Source organism: Daphnia pulex, chromosome 1 (genome assembly GCF_021134715.1).
Source record: "Daphnia pulex isolate KAP4 chromosome 1, ASM2113471v1".
Lineage (NCBI taxonomy): Eukaryota > Metazoa > Arthropoda > Branchiopoda > Diplostraca > Daphniidae > Daphnia > Daphnia pulex.
Genome location: NC_060017.1, coordinates 86,892 through 102,114, shown reverse-complemented (window position 1 = coordinate 102,114; position 15,223 = coordinate 86,892). Strand labels below are relative to the sequence as shown.

Genomic DNA, 15,223 nt, shown 5'->3' with positions numbered 1-15,223 from the left:
GACCAGATATCAGGTATCTTTCGCGTATTGGTATTACTTGCTTGTTGCTTCGCCTAGTTGGCCTAGTTAGATTTAGGCGCTCTCGATAAAATTAGCGGCGGCGCCATGCCAAGTAAAGACTTGGCAACTCAGCAGTTTTTAAGGTATTTACATTTTCGGTTCAGTTTTATTGAGGATTTGACAAAATTGTTGCGCGGCTCTTTGAAAATGAGAAATACTGGTAAACATGAACCAATTCCGAAAGGAACCACTATACTTGAGTCAGTGCCATTCGTTTATTGTTTAAAGAGCAGTTTCCGAAGAGAACTGTGTGACTTTTGCTTGAAGGCGTAAGTGTCGAGAAAATGACGAAGGAAAACTTTTGTATTGTTTATTTAATGATTTTCTATATGATCGCAATAGGAATTCAAATTTAAGGAAATGCCTTGGTTGTATGGTTGTGTCTTACTGTGGAAGGGTGTGTCAACGTGAAGGATGGAAAGATCACAAAGGAGAATGTAAAAATTTTGTGAGGGTGAAGCCCAATGTCCCTACAGATTCAGTACGCCTAATAGCAAGACTCATATTAAAATTGCAGGTAATAAATGGATACATTCTTTTGTTGTCAAACTTTCAACAAAAGTCACTTAACAATTATAGAGAGGAGGTGATATGGAAGCTGAGCATGTAACACCAATCTGGTCTAGAAAGTTCAAGGATTTGTTGTCTCGTAAGAACTGAATTTGAATTTGCTAAAACTTGTCAATGCAATATTTACCAATATTTTACAGATCGAAAAGAAATCAAAGAAGACACCAAAAGAATGGAATATTTCATGACCATCTGTGGGGTTTTAAATGAATATCTGAGTAATGAGATTTTTCCAAATTCTGTTGAACTACTTGGTATTTATGGTCGGGTATGCTTATTTCACACTCAACTAATGGGATTGTTGGTTAATCTAGTATTTGGATTCTTCAGATGTGTATCAACAGTTTCAACATTTTAAATGGCGAGATGCAGGCAATCGGCACTGGTATATACCTAGCACCATCTATTCTTGATCATTCTTGTTCTCCCAACGCGGTTGCAACTTTTGATGGATTCAAACTACGAATTCAACTCACGCAAGAGCTGCCAAAACTTGAATGGGACTCCATCCGCATTAGCTACATTGATTTGATGAATTCTAAGAGTCACAGAAAGAAAGAACTGAAAGACAGATATTACTTTGATTGCGATTGCCCTCGTTGCAAAAATGACGATATCGATTGCTATCATTACGCCGCGAAGTGCCCAACTTGCCAAAAACCAGTTATAGCCAAGGTTGGTATAAATTACAATAATTTAGAATCAAACCAAACATTAATTGCTCTCTTTTATAGAAAGGTGAACAATTTCCTCCCTGCGTTTGCGGATCCCAGCTTAATTCATCGCTAGCAAAACAATTTTGGGAAGCTTCCGAATTTAGTGAGCAACAGCTGTTGTTAATGCAGGAAACAAATTGTACGATGGGTCTTATTAATATTTCTTTATTTCTAATTTTTCAAGTGATGAAATCTTATTTCGCTCGACAGATTTAGACGTTTGCAAATTGTGCATTGCAAAACAAGAAAATCTATTTCATGATGTATGCCTTGTCCGATCGAAAATTATGGATGCAGCTTTTGACTCAGCAATTCAACTTCAGTTGTGGGAAGCGGCAATTCAATATGGAATCCCCCTGATTCAGGCGTACAAGTTATGGTATGGAGAAGAGCATCCCCTAACAGCTATACTGCTATTGAAACTCTTTAAAATTACGTTGCTAATATCAACAACGAATGATTCCGTTGCACAAAAATATTACGAAGAGGCCGCTAAAATACTTGAAATCACCCATGGAAGGGACAGTTCATTTTACCGGCAAGAGGTTAAACCTTTGATTCGTCAATTAAGCTGAATGTGAAATTTATTGAAAGCGAAAATACTGAAAATATCAGTGGAATATGGAGGATAGCTGCAGCTTAATCAGAATCTTCGTCTTCATTTTCTCGAATTGTTTTCTTGTTTTTTATCTTCAGTTTTGATTTTGTAGCTTGGCCAGGTGGAACCAAGAGGTCACCAGAATATTCAATTACATCAGCATGAGCTATCCTCCACTCTAATACTTCTGTAGTAAAGTCATCAGTATTGCCTAATTCACCAAATCCAACAACATAATCCTTGGTTTTTGCATCTTTCACTAATGCCAGTGTTGGCAAAGTTTTAATCCTCAGTCTCTCTAAAAATGGGACCAATCATTATAAGAACTTTAAAACATTTTTGACTAATAATTGATTATAGATACCTGTTAAAAAGGGACATTTTTCAGCATTAATCTTACAGAACTTAGTTTCCATGTGCTTCCTTGCAAGTATATTAAGATGCTTATCAATAACTTTGCAGCGAAAGAAGTCATCTCTGTAGAAGTGGCAAACAAAGTTTGAAGATTTTTTTGCCATCTCAAAGAACTCCTTTTCCTCAGCTATCTCGGTATACTCTCCATGCCCCTTAATAAGAAAACATTATTATCAGTAATTTTCCCAATCAACTGATCTTGAAAGTAAATCCCTCATTATAATGTACAGGATAGGAAAATTAAAGTTAAAAATATAAATCGTTAAAATTACATTGATTTTCCATTGCTGCATTTTCTGCTGCCTCAATTTCATCTCTTGTACTCGTTTCCTCCGAATATCTTCCAAGTCATCTTCCGTCAAATTGTCCAATTTGTCGATTCTTTATGAAGAGGAAATTGATACTATATAATTCTACATGCCGAAAATACGTTGTATGAAATAATACTCAGCATCGAGTTTTTCCTCGGCAGCCTTTAATATCTGATTCTGCAGGAGATTCTGAATTTGTTCCATCTTTGAAATTACAACGGGATAAAGGGATACTGTGTGACTTGACAGAAAATCAAAACGAGGCAAGATGAAAAATTTGACAGGTAAAACAAAACACGAGACAAGGGGATGGGTTTCAAAGCAGACAAAGATAACCAAGGCAACAAGTAATCGGTTGTTTCAGTATCGATAGAGCAGTTAAATCGATAACTACGATTTCACTAGTTTGATTTTTAGCTTGTGTTGAATTGTTGATGTCGTATTTCATCTTGTGTTCGTGAAAATAATAATATAGCTAAAAATGGGGAAACGCTCAATAAATACCACTAAAAGTGGGAAATTTATGAATCCAACAGATCAAGCACGTAAGTTTTTTTTTAAATTTTTATCTCATGCAACTTTCATGTACTAAAGTTTGAAAATTAACATAGTTACTACGGTGGCTTAATACTCGTTATGATCGTGACATTTTAATTGTCTATTGTGAATATCCAATATGATTGAATCACTTAGATGATCTTAATTCGGCATTAACACTTTTAGCTTTTTTTAACAGGAAAAGAGGCCAGGAGACGAGAACTGAAGAAAAACAAAAAGCAAAGGCTGCTCGTTAGGCAGACTGTTTTAAAGGGGAAAGATCCAACTACCATCTTTTCAGAACTTGAAAAAATTGATCAAATGGAATTCAACCCAATTCAATCTGCACCACTTAGTGAAAAAGTGTTAAAGGAAAAGAGGAAAAAGCTAAGGGATACATTAAATAGAATCATGAGACTCTATGAAAAAGAAGAACCTACTCAGTGGACTCAGATCAAAGCAATGGAAGTTCAGTATGAAAAAAGACGAGCTGAACTAATCATCTACTGTGAGTCAGTAAAGCACACTCAAACAGTAAACCTGGAAGAGATCCCCTTGCCAAACCTGGATTCATCAAGTACTTCAGGCTCTTTACTTCCAGCCCCTCCAGGCATTTTAAAGAAAATCAGCAGCTATGGGTAAGTTATTGCTGCAGATTAGAGTAAACAAAGTTTTAATACCCTATAATCTAAATAAATAGATTGTTCCGAAAACCACCTGGTGTTCCTTCTGTTCCACCCCCTGAAATATATGACATTTGGGATGAGGGTGATGGAGCAACAGTGGAACCTGGTGTTCCTGGAATTGACGACGAAGAAGAAGATCTCCCTCCATATCACACATACTACCAATTCATTCGTCCTCCCCTTGAAGATATCGCATTGCCCAAAGACGCTATGGAAGAAGATGCTGAAATGGATGACGACTACGATGAGGACGAAGATGATGATAGCGACGAGGACAGTTCGGAAGCAGCCTCTAAATCGGCTCCAGTAGTTCCCGAGCCCCCTCGACCTACAACACTTCAACAGCGAATGTTAGCCATTGCTGGTCAAGATGTCAACACAGTTATTCAAGAGATGGACTATTTGCATCGCCAAAAAGAAATGAACCGTCAAGTAACTCATGAAACACGAAAGGCGAGGATGGAAGCGGGAGATTTTGACGAAGATCCTTCGACGGATAATAACAAGTACCCTCCGCACATGCCACCTCACCCTTCACAGTTCCCGCGACCTCCGATGATGCCTTCCTATGGACCTTATGGTTCTATGGGCCCACCTCCGCCAATGGGATATGGTGGTTTTGCTCCTCCGCCAATTCCAGGATCGAGACTACCGCCTGGTCCTCCACCTAGAATGCCACAAGGATTAACACCACGTCTGATTCGACCTCCCGGCATGCCTCCCCCACCGCCACCAGGTTAAGCGATTAAAACTAAAAACGTTGTGTCGGAATTATTCATATCTTAATTAATAATCATATAGGTATACGCCCGGGTGCACCATCTATGCTTAGCACTCGTCCACAACTAGGTGCTGGAGCTCCGTCTAAGCCATCGTCGAAACCTACTGCTTCCATTATCGAGGCCAAGCCTCAAATGCGTAATCTAAGCGCAGATTTGACAAGATTCGTTCCTACTACGTTGAAAGTGAAGAAAGATATGCCACCCAAAAAAGATCTGGCCAAATCAAGTGCCAATCCTCATATTGAATGGAGGACTCCTCAAGTTCAGGTATGATATAACTGCTTAGTTTAACAGTAATGTAAAATACCTTGGACGTATATGTGATAGAACATAGAATTACAGATTGTATTACAGAATTTGAATTTTTTCGTAGGTTGCAACCGCCAGCAAACCCGCAACAGTAACTCAACCTCCCGTCAAAACAAAAGACGACGCTTATTCGCAATTTATGAAAGAAATGCAGGGATTTATGTAAGCGATATGTAACTTTTTTTGTTCTTGACTTTTCAATATACGAAACAATCTAGTTCTGACATTTTGGTCGAATTTAAAAAATAGGAATCGCTTAGTAAAACGTTGCCTTTCTTGGATAATCACTTACGCAATTTTTTCGGAATCTTTCTTTAGTTTCTTTCAGCCTCCCTCTGAGAGAAAAGAGACGATCCATATATTTATTTTTTCAAAAAGAAAAATAGGATTCAAGTTCTTTGTTAAAACCCAGAGCAAAGGTAAAGCAGAACTTGCCTTAACGGAAAATATGGGGACACCTGCAAGGTCAAGATGACACTAGAGACACAGATCAACGGACTGCTTCTCAGGGGTAGTTTTCCTTGACCTCAATTTAACTTTCCGTAGAACACCTTGACGAAGTGGGGGGATGGACTTGTCGAAATAAAACATATTGGGGCGTTGGGGCTAAAGTGGGCCTATTCAACTAGAGTCGTCTCTGCTGTAGAGATAGATGTAAGTGCTGCTGACACTTGTATGAAAACTTTGTCCAATTTCAGAATTTGCCCTTTCTAAGTTTTTAGATATTTTCTTAAATGTCAGTTCTCTTGCGTGTGGTGCCGGCACGTGAAATATGTCTGATGTGTACCAGCAATCAGTTCCGTCGTTCACTTTGCAATGGCATTCCTGCCAATCTTAAACCTCCCGTTACAAAGAATTTCTTCAAAGTCGAAACAATTTTAAACGATATGCGCCACCAGCAAGTGATTGATTTCATCTTCAACAATTCCTACCCTAGGTCCAGTGAAAGGAAGCCAACTGCAATAGGCCAAGGGATTTTGAGCTTGATTGACGAAGTCCCTTATTTACTCGATGAACGTGTTTCTCTCATGGCACTCGATTCTAGAAACGATCGAGTCATTGGCGTTGCTATCAATAGCAATAGCAGCCTGAACACCGAGTCTCTTGATCGCCCCAGTCCTAATATAGGCGTCAAAGCATATCGATCTTGCTTAAAACAATTGCAAATGGACTCGAATATCGTCGAAAAGCGAAAAGAAAAACAAGGATTGGACTTGGTTTATCTTGGAGTAAAGGAATGCTTCGAACGAAGAGGAATAGCCCGAAATCTTGCAGAGCAATCAATTCAGTTGGCTCAGCAAAGGAAATTGGACTACATTCAGAGTATCACATTTTGCCCAGACACATGGAATATTTTCAAAAGTCTGGAATTCGAAACTTTGAAAAAATATAAGCTGATGGATCATTGGATTGAAGGAGTAAAGGCGTTCCCTAATGCCGGGCCAGATGATTTTGTTTATCTTGAAATGAAAATGTTGTAGTTTATTATCTGTTTATATTTCGGTCAAAATCTTTTGTGTGTACGTATCCTCCCTGTCGGCCGTACCGAATGGTCTCTCATTATTGTTTCATAAACGACTTTTTATCCGTCTAATTCAAATTCACTTTATCGATACTCTTGTTTATATAAAAAATTATATACCTACCATTGCATCTTGTGGTGACAAAAGTAAACCCTAAATGTAGTTGAACTGCAAATCTCTAGCGCCTATGCTGGCTTTCCGTTGCCTTGCGTGATAATCACGCGCGCGCCGTTAGCAGCATTCAATGTATTTTGATTTCTTAGTTATGCAGATAATGCATAGACACATTTTTCAGATTGGATGCCTGAATGTAGATATCTTTGTGAGTTTAAAAAAAAATAAGTAGCTAAAATCGGATTGATACTTTCTGAAAAAGATTTTCGTTGGCCCAGCGCAGTTAATTATTCTGTATTTAAAAAAATATATATATATTTAAAAGCAAAAAGTGTGCCGATTTTAACAAGCGCTTTTTTGCCAAACGTGCACGAAGTTAGCGGTTCTTCGAGCCTTCAGTAATATATTATATACACCATCGAAAAACGAAAAGAAATTAGGCCTAATGCAATCACTATCTATAACTGCTTTATAAACTATGACAAATCAAACGGCCGTAATCTCGTATCGAGACTTTGAACGGGATGTTATCACTGAACTATAGTGTGCTTCTTGCTCGAAAATGGTCTTTCACTTTTTCAAATGTATATACTGTATTTTAGTATTAAACCAACCAACTAGAAAGCACCACCCAACAAGTGGGTCAGTCACATCTTAGTCTACTTTGCGCATGACTTGACGTTTTTTCTTTCTCGTCTGCATCCGCATTTACGCTGTTGTGCTGCCGCCACGCATCTAGATTACGTATTCATCTTACATAGTGATCATCATCATCAGTATGTATTTTTCAATTTCAAATTTTAAATAAGATATGTAATTTCATCAACTATAGAGTTGCTTATTTCTCTCGACAACTAGGCATTTATTTGTGCTTTTGCTTTGCACAAGTTCTAGGTCCCTGATTTCGTTTAATAAATAATCATCTAATAATACCTCGTCATCATGACAGAAAAGAATGCTGATAGCAACAACATGGGTATTTTCTCTTGTATTACTACCCCACTACTTGTTGGATTACTTTTGTATGGGTTAAATAAGACATTTGGAAAGACAATAAAAAACTGGTATGTATTATTCATTCTAAAACTACAATTTAAAAATTACAATAAACTTGTGTGCTGTAATTATTATTCTATTTGCTTTCTCTTGTTGTTTCAGGTTGTTTGCTTCCTTCTGGAAACGTGCCATGATAGAATATCACTCAACAATGAGAGAAATGAAGAAATCCCATTTTGATTCAATGCAAAGGCAAAAATCTGCAGATGTTGATCTTAGGAAAAAATCTGTTTTAAGAATACTGGAAATTGGAGCTGGCCCTGGTATACTACTTTAAAGCAGCTTAAATATTTAAAGTAAGCAACTAATGTCTAAATGTTATTGCAATGTGCATGGTGCATGCAGGTGCTAATTTTGAATTCTTCCCCAAAAATTCCAAGCTAATGGTTGTGGAACCTAATGCTTTCTTTGAGCCTTTGTTTTTTGAGAATGAAAACAAGTATCCTGACATTCAGATGGACAAATTTATAGTTAGCAATGCAGAAGACATGAAAGAAGTTGAAGATAATAGTGTTGGTACAAAAAGATAATTTGTTAAAGTTAAATATTGTGAATTAATGCTATTTTTAAACAATTCTTAGATATTGTTGTCTCTACTTTAGTACTTTGCTCTGTTACCAGTGTTGAACAAACCCTTAAGGAAGTTCATCGCGTGTTAGCGCCAGTACGTATTTAAAAAAAAAAATCCTGTCCACTTAATTTTATGCATATTAATTATTTTTTTAAAATAAATTTAGGGTGGGAAATTCTACTACTGGGAACACGTTCACGATAAGCCCGAAACGTGGCTTCGCTTGATTCAAAGCATTTTAAGTCCTGTATGGTGCTTCCTTTTTGACGGCTGCAATCTGAATCGCAGCATTGATCAAACTGTGCTCGGCTGCAAGGTTTTTTCGCAAGTTGAACAGAAACGCTTTAATATTCCGCTAAAAAAAGGAATTTGGGGAATTATCCGTGTCCACGTGATGGGTCAAGCGACAAAATAATTCGTTGAGCATCTAATAATGCCATACTTGTAATTTGTCTTTCCATAAAAATAAAAGATTTTTACGTTGCGGCCGTTTATTTTATTTTTTTTTCTTTATAAATAAGAAAATAAATAACGAATGATTTTTATTGGCATTGGCATGGATTTTATTTGCGCAGGATTCCTGTGCAGCGCGACTACAACGAATTGCCTATGAGCTAAACAAAATGTTTCCTAAAAAATGCCAAATAATTTTTTTAAAGTAAATAATCGAACATTTCTTTTTTTCCTCGCCTATATCCGACCATTCAGCCCATAATAGACAATTTGGCGAAGAAATTATGGACTTCAACTTTCAATAAGAAGACTATAGGAGCAGCCAACCGGAAATAAAATACACATTATGTGGAATAGGCGGTTTGAAAAAAGAGCTCAGCTAAAAGTTACCCCAACTACCTTGGATGCTATGGATAGGCTCTGTGTCGAAGTAATTTTTTTTTAGAAAAGCAATTACTAATACTTTTCCTTGTGACCGTTACAGTTCTAATTGTGTTCTTGCGTAAATATAATTATTTTGCTTCCGTTATACTGTATTTACACAGTATTACAGAAGGACTCGCCCACAGCCATATAAGTATGGGGTCTGCCGATTTCTTTTTTTTTAAGGGGGAATAACAACATCTCTGTAGCAATCCCAATTCGTTCGCACTCCGCAGTTCGCTAACTGTGTTATTAAAATGTGAAATCTAAGTTTACTTTCAGGAAAATAAAACAGGCCACTGTTAATGTGCATACAAAATACAAATATGTATCCACTTGTTTTCTCGGGATGTTATCATCTAAGATTAAATTGGCTGTTAAAACTAGCTGAGCTCAGATGGTATATTTTACTTGCGTTGGTTTATATTTAATACTTTAGCCTACATGTACATTGCATTTTTTTTTTTTTTACCTTCAGTGGAAATCTTCCAGGTTTTCGTGACTTCCTCTGAAGTGCACCATAAACCTTATTTTTTATTCGGGAAAAACCAAGTTTAACTCCCGTAGAATATTTGCTAATATTAAGTAAGATAGAAATAATATTCGTGATTTAAAGTAAAGTTCGTTGTAAAAGTAGTAACAGCTCGCAAACTTTTATATGTGATATAACGGCTATAGTTTCTTCCTAAGTGTCGTTGGACTCGTCATCATATGCACGTACAAATTCAATCGAGATAAGGGCTTATTTAATCAGCGCTAACTAACTTAAGCAGGCAAACGCTGATCAAATATAAAGTGGAACAATTGCGGGTTTCACATCGCTTTACTCATTAATGTAGTTTGTGATTCTATGGCAAATGGAGAGAGATTTATTACAAATAAATTAGTTTTTAAATAATTATTGATGTTGTCACAGTAATCCTAACAAAATTCGTGCCTTTTCAAATGACGAAGCTGTGAAATTGACGCCTTAGCGGGCGTTATTTACGGTTATTTAGGTTAACTGTAGGTTTTCGCTAGACTTTAATAATGCTTTGCACGTAACCCAGATTAATTCCTTTCGCTCGACAAAAGAATGTGTCGATTATATTAGGTATAATACCTTCTTCCTCTCCCCGTGGTTCAAACGTTGCCACGAACCCGGCGCCCAGCTAAGCTGCATTCACAACTAACCCTGGAGCGCTCCATCAGATTTTTATGGTTTGCTCTATTGCACCGCCGAAGTCAAATTTGAGGATTTTTATTCGACTCGAAAAATATTTCGCTTTATGGAATTACCATAAAATAATAAACATTAAACCCGAAGGCAGCTGTAAAAAAGAATCTAATGCTGCTATACGGTAGGCCTACACATTGAATTTCGGTTTGTTAATTGTTTGATCTGATATAATCAAGTGAAAGGGTGAAGTATAAAACTTTTGTGTGAGGCAAATTTTTCTTCAAATCTAGGGTACAAGTACAAACATCGCTGCGGTGCGACTCCTGCGTTTTCTTGTTTCTCCACAAATTTTTTTGACCTTCAACAAAAAATGCGAGGTTTTACTTCACTTCTGAGGGACTCATAACATCAGTCTATCACGATGATGGGCAAGGAAAGGTCTACCAAAAACACGGTCCCCGAGATTCCAAAATCTGTTTTACAAAAACTCAGCGAGGTAAGAACAGACGATTTTCTTGTAAATTTAGCTATGCATTTATTTATGTCAATCGCTTTCGGGACTGGTATATAGAGAATATTATCTCTGCCGTTCAAACAGTATTATCGGGATGCACGTTCTGTTTTCAATTCAACTGACACTTCTTGCCATACTATTCTGTAATTTGTTTTGTATGTATTTGATATTTTGTAAATTTTATTTCTCAAGGACAATACAAACAGATCTGATTGCCTAATAACACAGGAAACAACAACACAAACATTGCAGCGACAACAAATTGTAAATAATCAAATATTCCTTTATTGATAAATAATTTTTCATCGACGTTTTCCTATCAGGTCTAAAGTGTATATAATTGAATTCATATTTTAGTTTCTTACTAGAATTTAAAAGTTAACAAAGATGAACCAGATGAGTCCGGTTCAAGCACTTGTAAATAATAGTACTGACCATTAAACCTGAAAACCATTAGCTGTAATATTTTACTTAATTCAATGTTGCTATTGAATTGATAGCTACCAAATCTGCCGTTGAATTATTAACATGTAGGATGAAAAACAATTTTTGAATATATGTTACTACCGTTCTGACCGGGAACCGCGAGCGGTGGAAATTCTAACTGGATACCTTAATCGTGGAGTTGACGTCGATGTGACATCCCTATATGAAGCAAGCGCTCTCAATCTCGTCTGTTTGACAAACTCAACACCAAACGCCATTGACATAGTTCGTTTGCTACTGGAGGTGACTTTCAAAATTTTGTTATAATTTTGTTATTTTTTTTTTCTGAAATGCAATTTAGAAATATTGCCGAATCATCAATTTTTTTGTCGATTATTTAGCACGGTGCGGATCCGAATAAAAGATCTTCAGACTCCAGCACGCCGCTTCATAAGCTCATATGGATTAATCACAGTGAAACTCTAATTCCGTTGATGTCTCTTCTCATCCAGTACGGGGCGGATGTCAACGCTCGTCAAGAGAATGACGAGAATTCTTTGCATAGTAAAACCAATTTCTTTTATCGACTTCTTTCTCTTAAGGAAAATTCTAATAGCAGGATAATGTCATTGCAGAATTGCTACGGGTGAATCAGACTCCCGACTTGCTCCGCGCAGTTCGTTTGTTAGTCGAAAACGGCATCAGAGTAAACGAAAGTGGAGGTAGAGCCAAGGGATTTGGATCATCGTTACACATTTTGTGCGAAACCAATCAGACGTCCCACCTTCTCAGTGTGGCGCGCTACTTGGTTGAGAGTGGATCTATCGTCAATTTGAGGGATGACAAAAACAACACTGTTCTTCATCTTCTCAGCCGCTACAATCAGACAGATCACTTGCTACCCGTAATACGCTTCCTTGTGGAGGCCGGATTTACTGACGTCGACATCAAGGCCAAAAATGATCAAGGCCAAACTGCGCTACACATTTTGTGTCAATATAATCAATCTAATCAGTTATCCAACATCATCGAGTTCCTGATTGAACAGGGCGTGCAGACGTCGGAAACTGTTAATAATTCACTGTCGGCTCTGTCCCTCGCCTGCAAATACAATCAGACGGACCAACTGCCGACAGCGATGAAATTATTAATCCCTTTGGAGGATGTTAATCAGACAGATTATTGCGGAAGTCAAGCTGCCCATTTGTGCGCCCAGTATCAGAAGAAATACATCATCAAATCACTGGACATTTTGGCCGATAATGGTGCGGATCTTGCGTCGACCAACTCAGACGGCGAGACAATTTTGCATCTTGCGTGCCAGTTTGCCGATAAGCTCGATCTTTTTTCGTTTGTTTCTTCACTTGACAAAGAACTGATACGGAAGATGATGGATTTAACAGACGTCGTTGGCAGGACTCCGCTTCACCTCGCCGCCAAAAGCGGGTGCACGAAAACTGCACAATTCTTGGCCGGATTTGCTGGTGTCCGAATTTTGGATACTTTCGGTCGATGCTTTGCAGATTATTTGAAATACTTTGTACTGGAGAAAGGAACTCCGCTTTGTATCTGCTGTCGAGGAGGCAGCTACCTCAACATTGCTTCACTTTACCAAAATTATTTTTTTAGGTCGACTGTTCAATCGATTAGCGCTCCTTTCTCCATCGCCAAGATAGAGGGATCCATTCCGATACAAATTGATCATGTCTACGTGTTCAACGCGATAGATAAATACACTAAAACACCAGCAAGCAATCGATGGGAAAACTTACTTCGGATTTGGAATAACCCGAAAAAGAAACTGAATTTTGCTAGTAAGCATAAATGTTGAATAATTTTCCTTGCACGTACAAATGTTTAAATTGTGAAAAATCAGTGGTCACCGCTGTTGCAGAATCGGGGATGCGATGCTGCCACTCATGCGTCCAGCGTAATTGCGTCTGGTGCCGTCTCCAGTTTTCCGTTAGTGGTTACATCCATTGCTTGATAGAAGAAGTTGAGAAACTGGACGAACGTTTTGCCACCCAACGACTCATCTTCTACGGAAGCAGCGCCGAACGGACCAAACTCTTTCAGCTGGACGAATTCGACTTCCTCGTTGTGTTATCTCACTTTGTCGAAGAGGAAGCAGAGAGCGGCCATCGCGTCATTTATGTTGGTGAAAGCCAGTCTGCGTTTCTAAGCCACGGAAACGGCCAACTCGGAATCTCATCAGGCAGAGCTGTTTATTATTTCTACCAACTGCTTCGAGCGGCCACCAAACGCGTCGATTGCTTCAACATCCACGTTCGCGACATCACCTTTGGAGAGACATGCACGACACTTCATCTAACGTTTTGTGGTAACGAGCAAATTATTCCCATCAGTATCGATATCACCATTGGTGTCTCTCGGGGTGTCTTTCGCTCTTCTTCGCTACAACCAGCAAAGCAAGCAGAAAGCACTGTAAAGCTTCCTGACTATTGGTGTCACTCCAATTTGGACGAAGAATTCGAGTACTTAGTTCCATTTCGAGACAAGTGCGGGCCGCCGGAGTGGCGACTGTCTTACCCAATTCTAGAGGTTAGTAAGTAGTACTGTATGTTCAAGATGTTTAAACAGACGGAGACACATCATTGAAGGAACTGATTTTTGAATTGTACTTTCAGAGAGATACAATTTTAGGAACTGGTGACGAGGTTCGCTTGTGTTATCGCATTTTGAAGCTTTTGGTTATGTTGTGTCAGCGACGCAATGCATCCATCACGGATGAGAAATTGTTGCCCCAGAAGACAAGGCCATCGACTTACTGTCTGAAAACCTGCCTTTTCCGCTACATGAAATTGAACAATCCACCTTGGAATGAAGAAGATATGATATCGCATTGCATAGCAATCATGGAAGTTTTGCTCACTCATCCCGGAGTTCATCTCAAATCTTTCTTTAATCCTTTATTAAACGTTTCTTACATTGATCATGAAGCCTTGGCTGTTTGCTCGAACATTTGTGATCGCCTTCGTTCATGCTTAACTTAAAAAGAAAAATAAACTGTCGTTGAAATCATCACCACATATACGTCTGTGCGATGTGCTTCAACTTCAAGAAATCTCATTAAAAAATTTGCTATAAGAATATACAAAATATTGTAACACAACTTTCTTAGTTATTGCTTTTTTGGGATATCCACAAAAAAGTTTTTCAAAAGTGAAAAAAAAAATCAATCGGCATTTTAGAAATCAAATACATCAAATTCGTATATAAATCTTATTCCAACTAAAAGTAGACGAAAAAAAGCTAAAAGTAGTGCATAGCGTACACAGTGGCGGTTTGCTAATGAAAAAATGTACTTGTTTGTGCAAATCTAGCCTACTTAAAGAGCTATTTGGGTACTTAAGTAAGTAGGCTCATTGTATCGAAAAAAAGGGGTGCGAGTACCGAATATAGTCACTCTAACTCTTACTCTTCCTTTCTACCTCATCACCCACCTCCCTGATCTTATAGAGGTTTTTCCATTTGGTTCGTGTAAGTAGAGGGAAAAGTCGTGCGGCTAGTCGACTAGTGCGCACCATGGCGGGGGATAGCCGAAACTTGCTGCAGACTTTGCTTGATCCAAACGATAGTCACCGTAAGGCCATGTACTGTAACCTGTCAGGCTGTCAGCAGCAAAAGTGAAACCTGTTTTTTTTCTTAAGTGTTTAAAATGACAAAAGGTTTTTGTTTCATATGTTCAACTTATGAAACAAAAATAGATCGCCGAAGTTTTTTCAAAGTGCCAGAATGCAACATTAACAGTAATTCAATTGAGAAAGAACTAATTTCACTTTGAAAAAACTTCGGCGATCTATTTTTGTTTCATAAGTTGAACATATGAAACAAAAACCTTTTGTCATTTTAAACACTTAAGAAAAAAAACAGGTTTCACTTTTGCTGCTGACAGCCTGACAGGTTACAGTACATGGCCTTACGGTGACTATCGTTTGGATCAAGCAAAGTCTGCAGCAAGTTTCGGCTATCCCCCGCCA

General features: G+C 38.1%; 5 protein-coding genes across 8 annotated transcripts; 4 read left to right on the top strand and 1 right to left on the bottom strand.

Annotated features, from left to right (window-relative positions):
• The first annotated feature begins 121 nt into the window (after positions 1 to 121).
• On the top strand, positions 122 to 2,126 carry LOC124188913 (histone-lysine N-methyltransferase SMYD3-like). Its single transcript, XM_046581857.1, has 7 exons — positions 122 to 329; positions 403 to 577; positions 640 to 709; positions 771 to 898; positions 961 to 1,305; positions 1,365 to 1,485; positions 1,557 to 2,126. Exons 1-7 carry the CDS (start codon positions 208 to 210, stop codon positions 1,919 to 1,921), a joined length of 1,326 nt encoding a protein of 441 aa, XP_046437813.1. The 5' UTR covers positions 122 to 207; the 3' UTR covers positions 1,922 to 2,126.
• On the bottom strand, positions 1,913 to 2,945 carry LOC124188947 (thioredoxin domain-containing protein 9-like). Its single transcript, XM_046581888.1, has 4 exons — positions 2,806 to 2,945; positions 2,631 to 2,739; positions 2,309 to 2,510; positions 1,913 to 2,242 (listed from the first exon to the last, which is right to left on the bottom strand). Exons 1-4 carry the CDS (start codon positions 2,871 to 2,873, stop codon positions 1,986 to 1,988), a joined length of 636 nt encoding a protein of 211 aa, XP_046437844.1. The 5' UTR covers positions 2,874 to 2,945; the 3' UTR covers positions 1,913 to 1,985.
• A 109-nt stretch (positions 2,946 to 3,054) lies between these two features.
• On the top strand, positions 3,055 to 5,207 carry LOC124188903 (WW domain-binding protein 11-like). The gene is made up of 5 exons (XM_046581846.1): positions 3,055 to 3,214; positions 3,406 to 3,844; positions 3,907 to 4,628; positions 4,694 to 4,941; positions 5,048 to 5,207. Exons 1-5 carry the CDS (start codon positions 3,151 to 3,153, stop codon positions 5,147 to 5,149), a joined length of 1,575 nt encoding a protein of 524 aa, XP_046437802.1. The 5' UTR covers positions 3,055 to 3,150; the 3' UTR covers positions 5,150 to 5,207.
• A 2,017-nt stretch (positions 5,208 to 7,224) lies between these two features.
• Positions 7,225 to 8,730, top strand: LOC124188924 (methyltransferase-like protein 7A). 3 transcript variants are annotated; one of them, XM_046581873.1, is made up of 6 exons: positions 7,225 to 7,396; positions 7,509 to 7,684; positions 7,779 to 7,939; positions 8,022 to 8,192; positions 8,258 to 8,340; positions 8,414 to 8,730. In XM_046581873.1, exons 2-6 carry the CDS (start codon positions 7,563 to 7,565, stop codon positions 8,660 to 8,662), a joined length of 786 nt encoding a protein of 261 aa, XP_046437829.1. In that variant the 5' UTR covers positions 7,225 to 7,396; positions 7,509 to 7,562; the 3' UTR covers positions 8,663 to 8,730. The 3 variants fall into 3 exon arrangements, with proteins under 3 accessions (XP_046437829.1, XP_046437834.1, XP_046437822.1); XM_046581878.1 differs by having other exon boundaries at positions 7,256 to 7,396; positions 7,515 to 7,684; XM_046581866.1 differs by having other exon boundaries at positions 7,259 to 7,396; positions 7,479 to 7,684.
• Positions 8,731 to 10,294: 1,564 nt separating this feature from the next.
• Positions 10,295 to 14,264, top strand: LOC124188882. 2 transcript variants are annotated; one of them, XM_046581818.1, is made up of 5 exons: positions 10,295 to 10,778; positions 10,989 to 11,525; positions 11,624 to 13,036; positions 13,099 to 13,784; positions 13,871 to 14,264. In XM_046581818.1, exons 3-5 carry the CDS (start codon positions 12,361 to 12,363, stop codon positions 14,234 to 14,236), a joined length of 1,728 nt encoding a protein of 575 aa, XP_046437774.1. In that variant the 5' UTR covers positions 10,295 to 10,778; positions 10,989 to 11,525; positions 11,624 to 12,360; the 3' UTR covers positions 14,237 to 14,264. The 2 variants fall into 2 exon arrangements, with proteins under 2 accessions (XP_046437774.1, XP_046437782.1); XM_046581826.1 differs by having other exon boundaries at positions 10,295 to 11,525.
• The last annotated feature ends 959 nt before the right edge of the window (positions 14,265 to 15,223 follow it).

Coding starts and splice junctions, on each gene's coding strand:
- LOC124188913 (XM_046581857.1), top strand. CDS start 208: ATGAGAAATACTGGTAAACATGAACCAATTCCGAAAGGAACCACTATA. Junction 330..402: donor TGTGACTTTTGCTTGAAGGC/GTAAGTGTCGAG, acceptor TGATCGCAATAG/GAATTCAAATTTAAGGAAAT. Junction 1,486..1,556: donor GTTAATGCAGGAAACAAATT/GTACGATGGGTC, acceptor TTCGCTCGACAG/ATTTAGACGTTTGCAAATTG.
- LOC124188947 (XM_046581888.1), bottom strand. CDS start 2,873: ATGGAACAAATTCAGAATCTCCTGCAGAATCAGATATTAAAGGCTGCC. Junction 2,740..2,805: donor GAGGAAAAACTCGATGCTGA/GTATTATTTCAT, acceptor CTCTTCATAAAG/AATCGACAAATTGGACAATT. Junction 2,243..2,308: donor AAAATGTCCCTTTTTAACAG/GTATCTATAATC, acceptor TCCCATTTTTAG/AGAGACTGAGGATTAAAACT.
- LOC124188903 (XM_046581846.1), top strand. CDS start 3,151: ATGGGGAAACGCTCAATAAATACCACTAAAAGTGGGAAATTTATGAAT. Junction 3,215..3,405: donor GAATCCAACAGATCAAGCAC/GTAAGTTTTTTT, acceptor TTTTTTTAACAG/GAAAAGAGGCCAGGAGACGA. Junction 4,942..5,047: donor GGAGGACTCCTCAAGTTCAG/GTATGATATAAC, acceptor ATTTTTTCGTAG/GTTGCAACCGCCAGCAAACC.
- LOC124188924 (XM_046581873.1), top strand. CDS start 7,563: ATGACAGAAAAGAATGCTGATAGCAACAACATGGGTATTTTCTCTTGT. Junction 7,685..7,778: donor GGAAAGACAATAAAAAACTG/GTATGTATTATT, acceptor TTGTTGTTTCAG/GTTGTTTGCTTCCTTCTGGA. Junction 7,940..8,021: donor GGAAATTGGAGCTGGCCCTG/GTATACTACTTT, acceptor TGGTGCATGCAG/GTGCTAATTTTGAATTCTTC.
- LOC124188882 (XM_046581818.1), top strand. CDS start 12,361: ATGAAATTATTAATCCCTTTGGAGGATGTTAATCAGACAGATTATTGC. Junction 13,037..13,098: donor AAAGAAACTGAATTTTGCTA/GTAAGCATAAAT, acceptor GTGAAAAATCAG/TGGTCACCGCTGTTGCAGAA. Junction 13,785..13,870: donor TGTCTTACCCAATTCTAGAG/GTTAGTAAGTAG, acceptor TTGTACTTTCAG/AGAGATACAATTTTAGGAAC.